The sequence below is a fragment of the Oryctolagus cuniculus genome, chromosome 12, assembly GCF_964237555.1.
Source record: "Oryctolagus cuniculus chromosome 12, mOryCun1.1, whole genome shotgun sequence".
Taxonomy (NCBI): Eukaryota; Metazoa; Chordata; class Mammalia; order Lagomorpha; family Leporidae; genus Oryctolagus; species Oryctolagus cuniculus.
Window position 1 is genome coordinate 76,333,849 of NC_091443.1, and position 15,531 is coordinate 76,349,379.

General features: G+C 39.2%; 1 protein-coding gene and 1 long non-coding RNA gene across 6 annotated transcripts in view; one reads left to right on the forward strand and one right to left on the reverse strand.

Moving 5' to 3' along the window:
* Window positions 1-15,531, reverse strand: part of WDR72 (WD repeat domain 72) — a 243,332-nt gene that overhangs the window by 151,084 nt on the left and 76,717 nt on the right. For all 3 annotated transcript variants that reach the window (XR_011380912.1, XM_008268981.4, XM_051822363.2), the window contains one exon: window positions 3,989-4,191. Coding sequence is in view for 2 of the 3 variants with exons in the window: in XM_008268981.4 (XP_008267203.3) it covers window positions 3,989-4,191 (203 nt within the window). In the remaining variant the exon portion in view is untranslated. The remainder of the gene's footprint in view (window positions 1-3,988; window positions 4,192-15,531) is intronic.
* On the forward strand, window positions 591-15,055 carry LOC127483773 (uncharacterized). Of its 3 annotated transcripts, none has more exons than XR_011380913.1 (4): window positions 591-2,219; window positions 2,509-4,023; window positions 5,459-5,552; window positions 12,836-15,055. It is a non-coding gene; the product is annotated as an uncharacterized lncRNA (long non-coding RNA). The 3 variants fall into 3 exon arrangements; XR_007910418.2 differs by having other exon boundaries at window positions 2,509-2,628; XR_007910416.2 differs by lacking the exon at window positions 2,509-4,023 and having other exon boundaries at window positions 601-2,219.

Here is a 15,531-nt window from a genome sequence, read left to right on the forward strand (position 1 = left end):
TTATTAAAAGAAAACCCTATTTTTAAAAATTGCATTTGATTAGACTGGAATCCATAACTTCTATGTTTACTTTTCTAACAGGGTTTTTCCAAACACATATGATTTCCTGATTTCCAACAGAAAAAAAAGACTTGGATTACAATCGTTTGAACTGTATTCACATGGTATTGTAGAAATCGGGAAGAATTTCTTTATGAAAAATTCAATATGGAGGGGAAGAGGAGGTGCTCTTTTGCCAGTCCTTGCAGTACCTCATGATCTCTAAGTTCAGGGAAGATGAACCAGAGTCTACACTGGTAAACTACAGCTGGTGCATCAGCTCTGGCTTGCTGCCCCTTTGCGAAAATGATGTTTTGTTGGAACGTAACAACATGTGTTGAAAAATTCTGTTGTTGCTTTTGTGCTCCAACAGTGAAGTTGTACTGGGACAACAGCACAGATCTGGCCTGCAAAGTGTAAATATTTACCATCTGGTCCTTCACAAAGAAATTCACTTAGTCCTGTTCTAGTTCACTATTGTCCAATACAAATAAAATGCCAACCACATTTGTAATTTTAAATTTCCTAGTGGAAAAAGTAAAATCAGGAGAAGCTAATTTTAACATGTATTTTATTTTCACTACATATCTAAAATATAATCATGTTAATATGCGGTTTAAAATACAATTCAAGCATTCAATAGCTACATATGGTACATGTGGCTACTATATTAGTCAGTGAAGATAAAAATAAGCAACTATACAGAGCTGTCAGGAGACCCATTGTACAAAAATTCAGTATTAAAAAAATGGGCATTTTGAGGCCACTCTTAGGTATCTTAATTATGGCAGTTAAAAATAATTCTGTTTAGCCTTTTCTTCGTTTTTACAGAAAAGAAATGCAAAGAATTTAAAACCTACCAACCATAGCTGAAGTAGTCCTTTTCCTCTTAAAATATTATGAACCTACAAAGATTCCTGCCAGGTTGAGATGATTTTAATAAGGTTGTTTATTCCCCACTTTGAAGCTAAATTCCTCCCACTGCAATTTAAACAGGTTCTATCTTGTTTTATCCTCAGCTGAATCTAAGAAAGGCAGTTCCCCATCACTAATATGATATTGTATTCCTTTAAATCCTGTAGGACCCTGACCCTCCTCCTTACCCCAAAGATTTTTCTTTGTCTGGCTGCACAAATTCAACTTCTCTAGTATTTCACATCAAACCCATTTTCAGATTGTTGTATTGTATTTCTTGTTCTCTTTTAAACCCTTCTGCAAATCTATGTGCAGTCTTCAAATGCAAGAAGAAAAAGTGGATACGGCATTCTAATAAGGTCGAAATATTGCCAAACACAAAGAGCTCACTGCACAGATCTCACATGCTATTCTTCTGTTTAAACAGTTCACTCTACTGCTGGTTAATACATCACTTGTGTCACACTAAGGATACACACACATACAGAAATCCTGAAATATATATTTATCTTAGGCAGTTCTAAATTTCAGATTTATTGTCCTTTATTTTTCCCACCAATAAAAAGAGTGTGCTTTGAGTCCTTTTTAAAAACTGATCTTTTTCTTATGAAAACCCTAAATAATTTTACAAGGATAATAATAACTATGGAGAACTAGAAGCATTCTTGAACTTTCTTGGGTATCAAATTTATAAATTAAAGACTAAGATAATCTCAACAACCTAACTAAAAGAACAAATGTATGAAAGGTCCAGAACAGAGAAGCTATAACTTAGGATGACACAAATAAACACTGCTCTGGTTAACACTAAATTCAATAATAATAGAAATATAGAATGTGGAACAAAGAAACAAAGTTCTAATTATGAATTAATTAAGGAATGCAGGTTAGACTTCTAGTCCTTTAAATAAAGGGCCATAGACAGAAAGCCTACTCCCAGAAGGACAAGACCCTGGCATCTCATTTCTTTCTGAATTCAAGAAACTATTAACATTATATGAAGAAAATGAAATCTATGTATACCACTATCACTACCTAACAGGTAGCCTGTGATTCGCCAAGAAACGAAGAGGTAACACTCAGTCAACTTTCTGGTACTGAGTAGTGAAACTGGACTGGGAATGAGATTTGTTCCTGGAGGCCCTCGGCCACTGAGGTACACAGGACAGAGGACATCCTCAAGTTCTCATCTACTGCTCTCGCATTCAATTTCCACCCTAAGCTGCACAATCTATTCTGAACAGAGGGCAACAGAGCCGCATTAGGTGAGAATGACTGGCAGTCTTCCGGGCTCATTCACGGGGCTTTATTTCCTCCTCCTCTGTTTTATGTGAGTGTGATTCAATGTTATGGGTTATGTTCAGTTGTGATGGTAACATTTGATTGTGTCCATTTTAGTATCTTTAAAATGACTGGTTAATGAGAAAAGAAAACGGATTCTGTCCCCTAATACTACACTGACTTTAGCATCTGAAGGTGAAAGTTTACATAGAAGTAGCTATCTAAATGGAGTCTTAAAAAGAGAAATTCAAAATTTAAGAATTTTTTTAAAAGGATATCAGCATCGACCAAAGGAGATGGCGACCTGATGGGCTGAAAAAGTTGACTTCATGCACTCTCAGAGCTCAAGAAATGAACTCCCTCTGGCTATGACCCTGGCTCCATCAAGGAACTGTACGTTATAATCTATGTCATGCCTATCACCAACTTTGCTACACTGAGAATGAACTGAGCAATGAATAAGATTCCAGTTACATTTACCATTATAAACTAAGGAACTGTTATTCTAGTTTACATATCTGTATATTAAGTGTTTGGTTTAGTGTGACTCAGGTCTGAAAAGGTTGACAAATTGTAGAGTCACTGATAAAATCTATACCAGGTCTCTCAACCTTTTCAAGGTTATATACTAGCCATCTTGTTCCCAACTCTGCCACTTTGAGGCCTGGCGTGAGCAGCCAATTGGATTTGCTTGTTGATAATACAGTTTATTTTAAATCTAACAATATGTGGGAATATGAGCTAAAATGATATCTCATTTAAAATCTTTACTAATGAATGGCATTTTAACAATCTTCAAAATACCACAGAATAACAATCAATAACAAGTGATCAATATGTATGTATGTATGTATATCAGCAAACCTATGATTTGGAAATCCGGCTTCTGGAAATACATCTTTTAAATAATCTTGAGGGAAAAAAATCTTTAGATTCATATATGTGTTATTCATAAAAGTGAAACTTTAAAAGCAACCCACATATTGAACCACAGGGATATAAATTTATATCAGCAATAGTATAAGTACAATCAACTCTGATGCAGCCATTAAAAAAGAATTTTATCTACATTGATTACAAAACATATATGCACATGAAAAAATACATTTGATATGTGACATAAATGGCATAGACACAACAACATGCTAAGGTAACTTGGAAGTATGAAGCCAAAAGGAAGGAAAAGAATCATTTCAAAAAATCAGATGGAATTATTGCATCTGGCTTATAAGGGAAAACTAACAAAACTAGTCCAAATTTCTGAAAGCTGGTAGACTAAGTTTGAGAATAAACATAAACTCTGATACCATGCAATACCTGAGGTTTTGAATCCCAAAGGGCTAGTGACCCCACAGACTGTCTTTGTAATGATTAGTATTTCTGATACTTTTTGGTTGATTTGCAATACACATTTGTATAGGAGGCCAAGTACTCTCAACTAGGAAAAAAAATGGATACAAACTGCTGAATACAATCCCCCACACACACTTTGAAAATTACCTACAATTCAGGAGTTAATAAAAATTTGACTATTTCAATAAGCCAAAATCTAACTTGTCAAAAACAATGCCATAACAAGTATAACAGCTGCTCAAAAAGTTATTCTGATAGACACAAGATCACTCGGTAGAGGCAGTTGCTCCTGTGTTCTTGCTTTGTGCCATTATGACAGGGCTATGTATTCATGACAGCATATTAGTTTGTACTCCAGTTGATCATGTTCTTTGTAAGCAGCAGCTTGATTTGAACTTACCTGACATGAAGACTCCACCTGCAGACCAGGGCAAGGTATTGGCCCAAGCTGGGAGGAGGCCGATGATCTTTGTTCTATACTTTTGTGCTTATGTGCCTCTGAGGCAATGCAAAGTGCAGACTCACGCTTTAGAAGTCGTGAGTCATCACAACAATTGAGAATAATTCTTGCTCTCTCTCCTGTTTCATGTCTTTCCAGAGTGCCTAGAAAACAAATTAGGGAAAAAAATTCAAGCAAAATACTTACTCCCACGGAATAAAAGAACAAAACGCTCTCAGCAGAAGACATAATTCTTTAAGTTATCATGCCTTACTATCTTCTTGCAACCAAAAACCAGTCTGGGAGCTTTTTCTATATTATTCAAATTAACCTCTCATAAAGACTGAAATTGTGGACATAAAAAGCTTATCTTCCTCTTTGTGCTTTTTTTCAATTCACTGAAATCAACAGGACATTCAATAGTCTTTAACAGTAAAATCTCTTACTGATTATACAGTATGCAAGTGATCAATAACAAACAAGGATGGAATATTTTAGTGCTGTCCCCTAGTGTTCCAGCTCACATACAACAGAGAATCCACAGTGTTTTGCTTGAGTTCTCAGGCTTACCATATTTCTATTAGCAATATATAGTGTAGATGAACAGGGCAAATGAACATAAAGATGCTTTGGATACTACCTTCCATACCCAAGTGTCCCCATTGGATTTTGTTGTAATTTTTATTGTTGGTTTGCCATTATATCTTTTTGTTTCTTATGTTATTAGAAGGAGGGGAAATCGTTTACACTTTGTCATTCCTCCAATTTCAGAATTTAAGGATGCTGGCAAGTTCAATTTAAACTTAAAAGGAACCAGCTATAAAATGGAGTCAAAGTATCAGAAAGCAAATCACAAATCATTAGTCTTTATAGAATGTCATGTCATACACTTAGTAAAACCTCAATAATAAATATGAATGAATCACAACTTCTGTTGTGAGTATATATCAGATATGGGTTCATTCATATTATATTAAATATGTTATTTCCCTCTGAGCAAAGATGCTAAGGGAAATGAGCTTGATAAAGTATATATAAAGATTACACTTCTTTCTTTCTTATCAATGAGAAATCATTGTACTATTAGCTAATGAGAAAGATAATTTTTATTGATAGTATTAAGAAAATATCAACTTAAATTAATTACAATAAGTAGGTTACTATATCTTTAGTTAGGTGACTAGGCGGATATATTTAAGATTATTCAGTTCTTTCTCATTTTCTATCCTCTCTTTCATGCCCTTCCTTTATAGCAACTAAGCTACCTTCACTGAGTACCAAGCATTCTGAGTCAGTACCAGCCACTATGTTAAAACAGTAGGCATCATTTTAGTCTCCGGTTCCTTAGCAACATTTTTTCACTGTAACAGTTCTATGTTCACAAATCAACATCTATAACATACAAAACCTATAAGCATGTTATTCTTCCAGGCTTTCCTTTTCCATCAAGACTGATACATCTACACTAAACAAAGCTGGCAACAACATCAAGAAAATCTCTCCTCGCAAGCATGACGATAAGGGAGTAAGTCTCTCCAACAGAAGATTACAGTTAGGACTGGTTCCTGAAAATGGCTGCATTCCAGAACTTGTAAACGTGTTCCCTGTAAAATGTACTGTCTCTGTGAAAGTGGCCTGTGAGTACGGTATCACCATGGATATTTCTGCACATTTTCCATGGAGCCCCAAATTATATTTTTTAAAATACTTTGAGAATTCTTGGCAAATAAGGGATTACACTGGTTTCTCTCTCATGTATTCATGTTTTACCCTATACCTAATGTCTCACACAAACACAACTATTCCTTATATCTTCCAGTGGTGAAAATAGTTAACCTACAAACGCGTAGTTATAACCCATTTTCGCTCAAGGATGGATAAGTAATCTGCTTACGTATCTCCAGGGTGCCAGGCAGTGTGACAGATGTTGACACTGTGGAGTCAAAGTGGGCCCCACTGTAGTCCCCCGGAGCTTCCTTACAATCTAAGGGTAGTGAGGAGGCAAGAGACCTCTGAAAACTAAGGTGCCACACTATTTAAAGTAACACATAAGCTATTCCACCCCAAACTAAAAAATCCCATTCTAACAAAAAGTTGGACACCTGGTTTTGTGAACAATGGTTTCTAAGATGGTTAATTGTAGAATATTTGAAAACAACGGACATGATTTTATTTCAAAGAATTGGTTGAAGCACAAATGTGGCATAAGGAGACGTTGGAGTCAATCAGTTTCTTAAAAAGATATCATTGGCCAGCTGGTGAACATACCCAAAACAGTAAGTTCATTTTTTTTTTTCATAATAAGTTCAAGGCAACAGTTTTTGAAAAACTTTGGTTAAAATTCTGACAGTGGATATAGTGATTCTCGTGTGTGCTGGGTACCAAGGTATCGCCTCTTAGTTCCAACTTCAACCTTCTCTGCTTGTTGTGTGAAAAAGGGTAAGAGCTCTGTAAATCTCTTCCTTTTACCTGCTGCTGCAGTGTTAGCCTCTGTGGAGAGAGGGTGCTGAAAGGCCTAGCGGGAGAAAAGGCTTTTCCTTCTTGGTTCTGTTGTGCTGGCTTGCAGCCTTGGACAGCGTCCTGGTCCCAGGCTCCTGCAGTGCAGGGAGGATGGCAGCAGCAGCAGCGTGCAGCCAGCAGCTTCCTGTGGTGCACACTTCGGGCAGCTGGGTAACAGTACTTCCAGTGCGACATCTCCATGCGAACAGCTTCCCCTTGGACCCGAGAGGGCATGTGAAAGCTCCACCTGCACCACACTGTGGCAGCTCCCCTGCTACCCAGAAACTGCAGGGCCACCCTCTCCAGCAAGGCCGGGAGCTCAGCCCTCAGGGAACCACTGCCTTGCTCAGGCCATCTCAGAGCCAGGCATTGTTCTTTCTTTGTGTGAGTCCTATATTGTTTAGAGTTCTCTTCTTACTAGCCAATCACTCATATTTGACTATTTTGTGATAGTTAATACTTCTTTAATTTCAATTTTCTCTGTTCAATTGACTTTACCATTTTCTGAGTAGACCCTGATTAATATCACATTAAATCACCCCTAATACAAAATATTCCTGTAAATATTTCCACAAAATTGTGGAATTAATATCATTTTGGGGACATTCTTAAATATTATTAGCTTATGTTCATTCATTTGAGGGAAGGAGGGAGAAAAAGAGAGAGAGATTTCTTCCACCAGCAGGTTCACCCCCAAAATGTTTGCAACTGCCAGGTCTGGGCTATGCTAAGGCAAGGACCCAGGGATTCCACCCCGATTTCTCACAGGGATGGCAGGGGCCCAGGTACTTGTGCCATCTTCTACACATTAGCAAGGAGCTGGACTGTCAAGGGAGAAGCAGGGATTTGAAGCAGTACTCCAATATGGGATGCTGGCATCACAAGCAGCAGGTTAACCTGCTGCACCACAATGCTGGCCCTTAATCACATTTCTTTTCAGTGGGAGCCTTCGCTATGAACCCACATGCAACCCTGCCTCTAGCTCCTATCTTTATGATTTTCAGCGAGGAGGCATCACTGGGTGGTGATAAAGAGCAGACTGGCATCAGACTGCCCTGTGTGCAAATCAGTATTTCCTGCAAGTTCAATTCTCCTTCGCTAGGTTTTACTCTGACTGCTGTGTGGTTTTCGGCAAGTTAGTTTTACATTCCCCTGCCTCAGTTTCCTCATCTGTATGATGGGGACATTAATTCCTACCTTGCAGGATTACTCCTGAGGATGAAATGAAGTAGATATTTTGAAAGTGCATAGGGGCTCAGGCACATGGTGCGCACTGTGCCCCACGACAGTCCACTTTCTGCGCTTAACAGAGGTTCTCAGCCCCTTGCGAGCTGTTAAAAAAAAAAGTTCTTGATTCTGGCTCTGAGCTCTCCTACTTCTTTTATTTGAATTCAATCTTCACTCACCTGCTGCTGCTGCTTAAACCTGGGTCTCTACTCTGGTCTCTTCCTGGAACTTGGCATCCTGTCTGGTTGTTTGCAAATCTGGCTTTTACCACAATAGGAACATCTCTGTCCCCTCCTTATTCAGGCCCTTTAGGTGAGAAACAAGTGGTAGAAGCCAAGCAGATTTTCTAAGAGAGGGGTACGAATTGTAAAGATTCCAGGGTGGGGGCCAGCACCATGGCTCACTTGGTTAATCCTCTGCAGCACCGGCATCCCATATGGGCGCCGGGTTGCTCCGTTTCCAGTCCAGCTCTCTGCTGTGGCCTGGGAGGGCAGTGGAGGATGGCCCAAGTACTTGTGCCCCGGCACCCACATGGGAGACCAGGAGGAAGCACCTGGCTCCTGGCTTCGGATCGGCGCAGCGCCGGCCATAGTGGCCATTTGGGGGATGAACCAACGCAAGGAAGACCTTTCTCTCTAACCCTACCTGTCAAATAAAAAAAAAAGATTCTAGGGTGGATTGCAGAAACCTCACAGGCACTAGTCCTTAAGAAGGGACTAAAAATAAAACAAGAAAATAGCACACAGCCTGCCCCCTCCAACTCCTCTCTATCCCTGACTTTGCTGATTCCCCTTCTCTCTCATCTCCAAGAGAATCCAGAGGAAGGAGACTGGAGAGGCCAGCACAAACCCTTTTGCAGTTTCTATATAAATGAAGAATCTATACCCCCATGTTTATTGCACTTCAATTCACAATAGCTAAGATATGGAATTAACCCAAATGTCCATCAACTGATAACTGGGTAAAGAAATTATAGGATATGTACACCATGGAATACTACGCAGTGGTTAAAAAAAAATGAAATCCTGACGTTTGCAACAAAATGGATGAAACTGGAAAACATCATACTTAGTGAAATAAGCCAGTCCCAAAAGGACAAATACCATATGTTCTCCCTGATCTATAGTAACTAATAGAGCACCTAAAAGGTAATCTATATAAGAATTATTAAGGAAATTGACACTTGAGATGCAATGACTTTGAACAGCCCTTGTCTCGACTGTTGAGTTTTTTTCATACTATTTATTGAACTCTTTACTTAGTATTGAGTTAATCATATGTATATAAAGTTAATTGAAAATAGATCTTAGTAAAAAATAGGAATGGGAATAGGAGAGGGAGGAGGAAGAGGGTGGGAGTGTGGGTGGGAGGGGGTACAGTGGGAAGAATCACTGTGTTCCTAAAGTTGTACTTATGAAGTGCATTAAGTTTGTATTCCTTAAATAAAAGGTTTCTGGGGGGGGAAAATAACAAAGCCATAAAAAAAAGAAAGCAAAGGAAGGAACACTAAAACCTTTTGTAAATCACTATATTGTTGAAATAAAGCCATGTTGTAAATATATTGGGGTTTTCCACATTAGGCAAGCATTTTCTAAATGATTTTATCTTAGTACTGGGCAGTGATTCAGAGCACACACATGGACCAGGGCTGTGTTTAATCTACCACCTGTGATGCCAGCATTCCATTTGGGCACCAATTTGTGTCCCAGCTGCTCCACTTCCGATTCAGCTCCCTGGTAATGGCCTGGGAAAAGCAGCAGAGGACGGCCCAAGTTTTTGGCCCCCTGCCACCCATAGGAGAGACTTACAGAAGCTGCTGGCTTTGGTCTAGCCCAGCCCTGATCATTATGGCCATCTGGGGAATGTAAGTGGATAGAAGATCTCTCTCTATCTCTCTGCCCCTTCCCTCTCCCCTTTCTCCCTGTATCTCCCACTCTCTGGATAACTCTTTCAAATATATAAGTAGATTTAAAAAAAAAAAAAAAAAGAGCACATACACATTTAAGTGTCATTATATTCCTAAATCTATATATATGAAATACATGAAATTTATATAACTTAAATAAAATAAAAAAAATAAAGAGACTCTAAAACAATAGGTTAGAAAATGCTTCACTTACAGGTTTGGCAATCAAAATCATAAAATCAGCTTTCAAAAACACAACTGACAGTTGTAGCCAGATTCCACGTATCAAGGAATGTGACTTATCATCTATCTTCAGTTACACACGATGTTCACTACCTGGCTCACGCGAGTGTTTGGAGATCCACCTGATACCGCTTTCTAACAAAAGCATTTCACTATTACTGCATCTGACTCCAGAAAATGTATAACTGAAGGGAGTTCTGACACGGGCCCTGGGAGTGCCAAAATTAGCTAAGTAGGAAGTAATGGAAGGGTGGGGAAAGAGATAAATCTGAAAATATTGAATGAGGCATAAAGGTACTTAGCTTCATTCTTAAATACATCTGAATAAAATAAATTCAGCTGTAAAATGGATTGCCAAAAACTTGGCTCCTTTTGTACTACATCAGTTTTAATAAGATAACAAACTCACAATTGGCATCATATCAACCTCCTATACCTTACGGGTACATAAAATACATTTTTTAAAAAGTCCCTGGCCACCATGACCTTGACCCCAGCTCTGCCACAGCCTCCAGCACATTCAGAGAACGCTGGGATTTATCAGCTGGACCACACTCATCCCTCACATCGAACTGTGACTGCTGACCCCCAGAAAAACACAGGAGGAGCTGTGAGGGGAATGAAAGGGAAAAAAAAATGAAACCCCGAGATCTAAAGTTATTAACATGTGTAAGGATTACAAACAACGTTTTAACTTTTAACACATTTTAAAGGAAGATTCTTTGATAAGGTGTTTATATATTAAGCACTCTGTTCTTAATCCCATGCTAACAAAACAGAATCTATTAACACTAAATTTTAATTTTTAATCTCATTATAAAAGTAAATACATTTACAACCAATTTAAGAGGCAGATCTTTATAGAAATGAATTTTGGTATTTAGATGTGAAAAGATTAAAGTTGATAATTATCATATACAAAAAATTTACTGCTTTAAGTATTATTACAAAATATCACTCACTCTTTTTTATAACAGGCATACTTATTTTAAATCTTAAAAGATTACAAAATTGGTTTTACCCTTCATGCTTTTAATTGAAAACTAAATTACTTATTGGGGCCAAATTCTTAAGATACTTGAGTCTGTCATTTAATCACTTTTGCTGCCAATTCATTTAATTAAGTCAATATTTTGCTCAATTGATCTGGAATTTTTCCTAGAAAGAGGAAGATTATTGGAAATGGAAAAATTGGACGCATAGTCCCCTTAATAAGGTGCTGTATGAGGAGTGAAGTTACATGAAAGTGGTTTTTTTTTTTTTTTTTTTTTTTTTTAGAGGGGTGGGCAGGATATACTGGTGATGAGGAGACATACATTTTGGATATGGCAATGGTTTGCCTTCAGCAAATAGTGGATGACCATAGTTGCAGCAGGCATGCCAGGGCGCATTTGTTTTTAAAGGTTTGTTTGATTTAGTTGAAAGGCAGAGTTATAGAGAGAGAAAGGGAAAGACAAAGAAATCTTCAATCTGCTGGTTCACCTCCCAAACGGCCTTAACAGCCGGGACTGGATGAGGCCGAAGCCGGGAGCTTCATCTGGATCTGCCAAATGGGTGCATGGGCCCAACAATTTGGGCCATGTTCTGCTGCTTTCCCAGGCACATTAGCAGACAGCTTGATCAGAAGTGGGACAGCCAGAACTGGAACTGGTGCCCACATGGGATGATGGTGTTGCAGGCTGTGGCTTAATCCATTATGCAACAATGCTTACCCCCCAGGGTGTACTTTGAAGACACCAAAGCTCAGAGTGTCTTCACTAAAGTACATATGCAAAATTCAATACCATGTTTCTCACCCAGGGATCCGAAAAGGCCCTTTCCTCTTCTCTAGTCCATGGCCTCACTTCTGCATGGGGTATTCAGAAGAAAAACTTTGCCTCAATATCAAGGTATCAGGCAGTATCCTAAGAACAATCCCAATAACCCTCATCCTTATATGATTCCCCTCCATACAAATATGATGTGATAGCACTCCAGTGCTTTTTATGTAGCAAGGCAAAAGGGACTTTGCAGGTATAATTAAAGGTTCTAATCAGTTGACCTTAAAAGAGACTATTCAAGTAAGCCAGGCCTACCTCCGTGAGTCTTTGAAAGTGAAGAGTTCTCTCCATCTGACAAACGTAGAGGAAGTCAGAAAGATTGAAAGTATAAGAAGGATGTGATGTGGCATTGCTGGCTTGGAAGATGAAGGTGGCCATGGACCAAGATTTGAGAGTAGCCTCAAGGAACTGATAGTGACATGTGGTCACAGCCAACAAGGAACACTGACCCACAACTGCAAAGAACCAAATTCTGTGAAAGATCTGCACAAGTTCGTAGGTCAAATTTCCTGAAGGCCTCTGGGGGAGAACTCAGCTGGCTGACACCTTCACTTTGCTCTTATGAGACGTAAGCAGAGACCCACTTGAACACGTAAGGACTTCTAATTTACAGAATTGTGAGACAGTAAATGCGTGTTGTTTTAAGTTGCTAAATTTGTGGTCATATGTTACAGCAACAGGAAATTAATATAATCAGGATGTGTGGCACTACTTTCACTCCAAACCACTAAAAGAATCTTCAGATCTTTTTTTTCTTCACTATTTTATATGTGAAAGTAGTGCCTCTGAAAATAAAGGCATAAATGTATGAACATAAATATGAAGATCAGCTAAATATTTTCATAGTTTTTAATAACTCCTATTATCAGGCAGGCTAGAGTAGTAGAGGCTTGATCTTTGGCTAGAGTAGTTTATCATATTTTTATTATCACTTTCCCTGTTTAGTTTATAATCTTTCCTGCCATTTCCTCTAGGTGGTTTGCATATTGTTGCCTACACTACACAATATACCATGGTAGATGTCTTGCAGAACATAAGTAGGTTTTCTGATATTAGCTCTGGTCCAATTCAATTTTGAACTAGAGAATGACATTCTCCTCCTTTCTTTTGCAGCCCCTGTCTGGTGAGGATCCCAGCATGGCTGGCTGTTGTTCCTATGTTACAGCGTGCCACACACACCCAACCTCTCAAGAGGTCCAGATGGCGGGTCAAGTAACTGAAGTGACTTCTGGGTTTCCACTCTGAGTAACTGAAAGAAGGCATACAAATCAATATTTATTCACCCGTGTTCATGGCAGCACTACTCACAATCATCAAAACCCAAGGGCCTTTCAAGGGATGAATGGATAAACAAAATGTGGTACATACTTGAAATGGATTATTGCTCACTTTTCCAAAGGTTTACCCAAGGAAAATACACATAAAAAGGGAAATATTCTAAGATCCAAGGAATAACAGAGCATGCAGTAGCAGTACAACCTAAGAAAGAATGGTTGTTGTTCATCAGGAGAAAGAACTATCATGTAAGAATAAGGGAGGGGAGATAAACAGAGACAGACACACACACACATGGACCTTGATGATAGACTGCATACAAGACCCTGCTGCTCAGATAAAGAAAACAGAACTTGGCAGTGAGGAAACTGTAGGCACAACAGTTCTACTGTAATATTGTAGGAAGAATTCAGATTAAACAGTGTTGGAGGCATAGCCAGCGCCACCCTAGCTCTCAATGGGCTAATCCTCCGCCTGCAGCACCGGCACACCGGGTTCTAGTCCCTGTCGGGGCGCCGGATTCTGTCCCAGTTGCCCCTCTTCCAGGCCAGCTCTCTGCTGTGGCCCGGGAGTGCAGTGGAGGATGGCCCAAGTGCTTGGGCCCTGCACCCCATGTGAGACCAGGAGAAGCACCTGGCTCCTGGCTTCGGATCAGCGCGGTGCGCCAGCCATAGCGGCCATTGCGGGGTGAACCAACGGAAAAGGAAGACCTTTCTCTCTGTCTCTCTCACTGTCCACTCTGTCAAAAAAAAAAAAAAAAAAAAAAAAAGAAAAAGAAAAAAGAAAAGAAAGAATTGGAGGCATAAAAACAGACACAGAGCACACAAGACATTTTGTAGAAAAGCATCCATTACATTGAAAAGGACCCGGATAATCAGAAACAGCACAAGAATTGGAATTCAGAAGTTTTTCAATTTTGTAGAGATAAAATGGTGTATGCTTACATATTGTTTATTACTTCTAACAGTGTCTTGGACAATAGGCAGGAGGAGATGTTATATGTGTGTGTGTGTGTATATATATATATGAACAAAGAATAACAGGAAAGAGAAGGAGGAAGAGGAGTGTGGAGGAATACTATTCAGATTAAGTAGAATAAACAACCTAATTTGAGGTAAGGCTTGGTTTTGTTGCTTTACCGCAAACTAATAAAATCTTTTATTCTCAAGGACTTTCAGATTTTTAAGTTGTGGTTAAGACAATGTAGGCTGCACTCAAAAATAATTGGCAGCTAAGAGGCCAGAGCTGAACAAAGAGAAATTCTCTGAAGTAAGATGAGTTGGTAAGATGCTATGTTTTATACAATACAGGATGTTAGATCATGCATTTAACTTCCCCTTCTATCTATAAAGGTATGCTTAGTCATCCAATTCCAATCTTCAGCTTGGCTGTTTTTCTATGCCATCTATAAATTGGGTTATAATGCATAAAAGGTTCTTCTAAATACATAGTCTAAAGAAAGAATAAATTTCTTTACAAAACCACTGATGAGGGATAGCATTGCTGATAGGTCAATTTTGGTGAGAATACCATGAAATGGTAAAAAGTGGAGGAATGAGCTGCTCTGGGCTGAATGTGGTTTGTCCTCCAGGGGTTCCCGTGTTAGAGGCTTGGGTCTCAGTGTGGCAGTGTGGACATGGTAGGGCTTTTCAGAGGCAGAGCCTAGATGGAAGTTGTGATGGGCTTCTCCGCATTCCCTGACTCCTGTCTCACAGTGTGATCGCTCCCCCTCACTGCACCCTCACCATGATGCCACCATCCTGATGCAGCCAGGCGAGCCCTTGCCAGAGGTCCTCCTATCTGTTTGACCTTTTAGCTTCCAAAATTGTTAGCCAAATAAATCTCCTTTCTTTGTAAGTATTCAGTTCCAAGCACTACTTCAGTAGCACGAAACAGATGGATAAAGTTTGTAAGATGATAGACATATAAGGGATATGTAACAATGTGATTTCCAAACTAGACTAACAGCTGATGCCTCTAAAAAAAGACAAACATGTACTGACCCCAAAAAGTTAACCTGCAGTGCAAATAATGTGATAATAAATTGTTTTTAACCAATCTTCTTACTCCAATTGTCTCTTTGTAATCTAACCCCATACATTTTCTCAATTTTGATCTGTTTGTCTGTTGGTATAAAGCATAATTCGTTTACTACGTGGACTAAAATAACTTGCTACTGCTCAAATGGTGAGCTGTATGGCCTTTTGTCCCCTCTGATGTGTCCCCGTGGCTGGTGCAGGACCCTCAGCTCAGGGTGAAAGGGAACCTGCTCCACTTCAGCCCGAGAAGGACTAAGGAATACAGTGGGCCAACCTACACACAGGATGCTGACAAGGCTTGGATTAGCATCCAACATCATTTGTAGCACACAAGATAAAATCTGATGACATTCCCACAGTCACACTCTCCGTTCACCATTCCCAAGGCAAGAACTTAACCTTTGAATTTGTTTTCACCTGGTTCATCCCTAAAAGCACAGAAACATCTTCCCTATCAAATCCTAACAAGTAAGCTAATGGTAGAAGTTGGATATT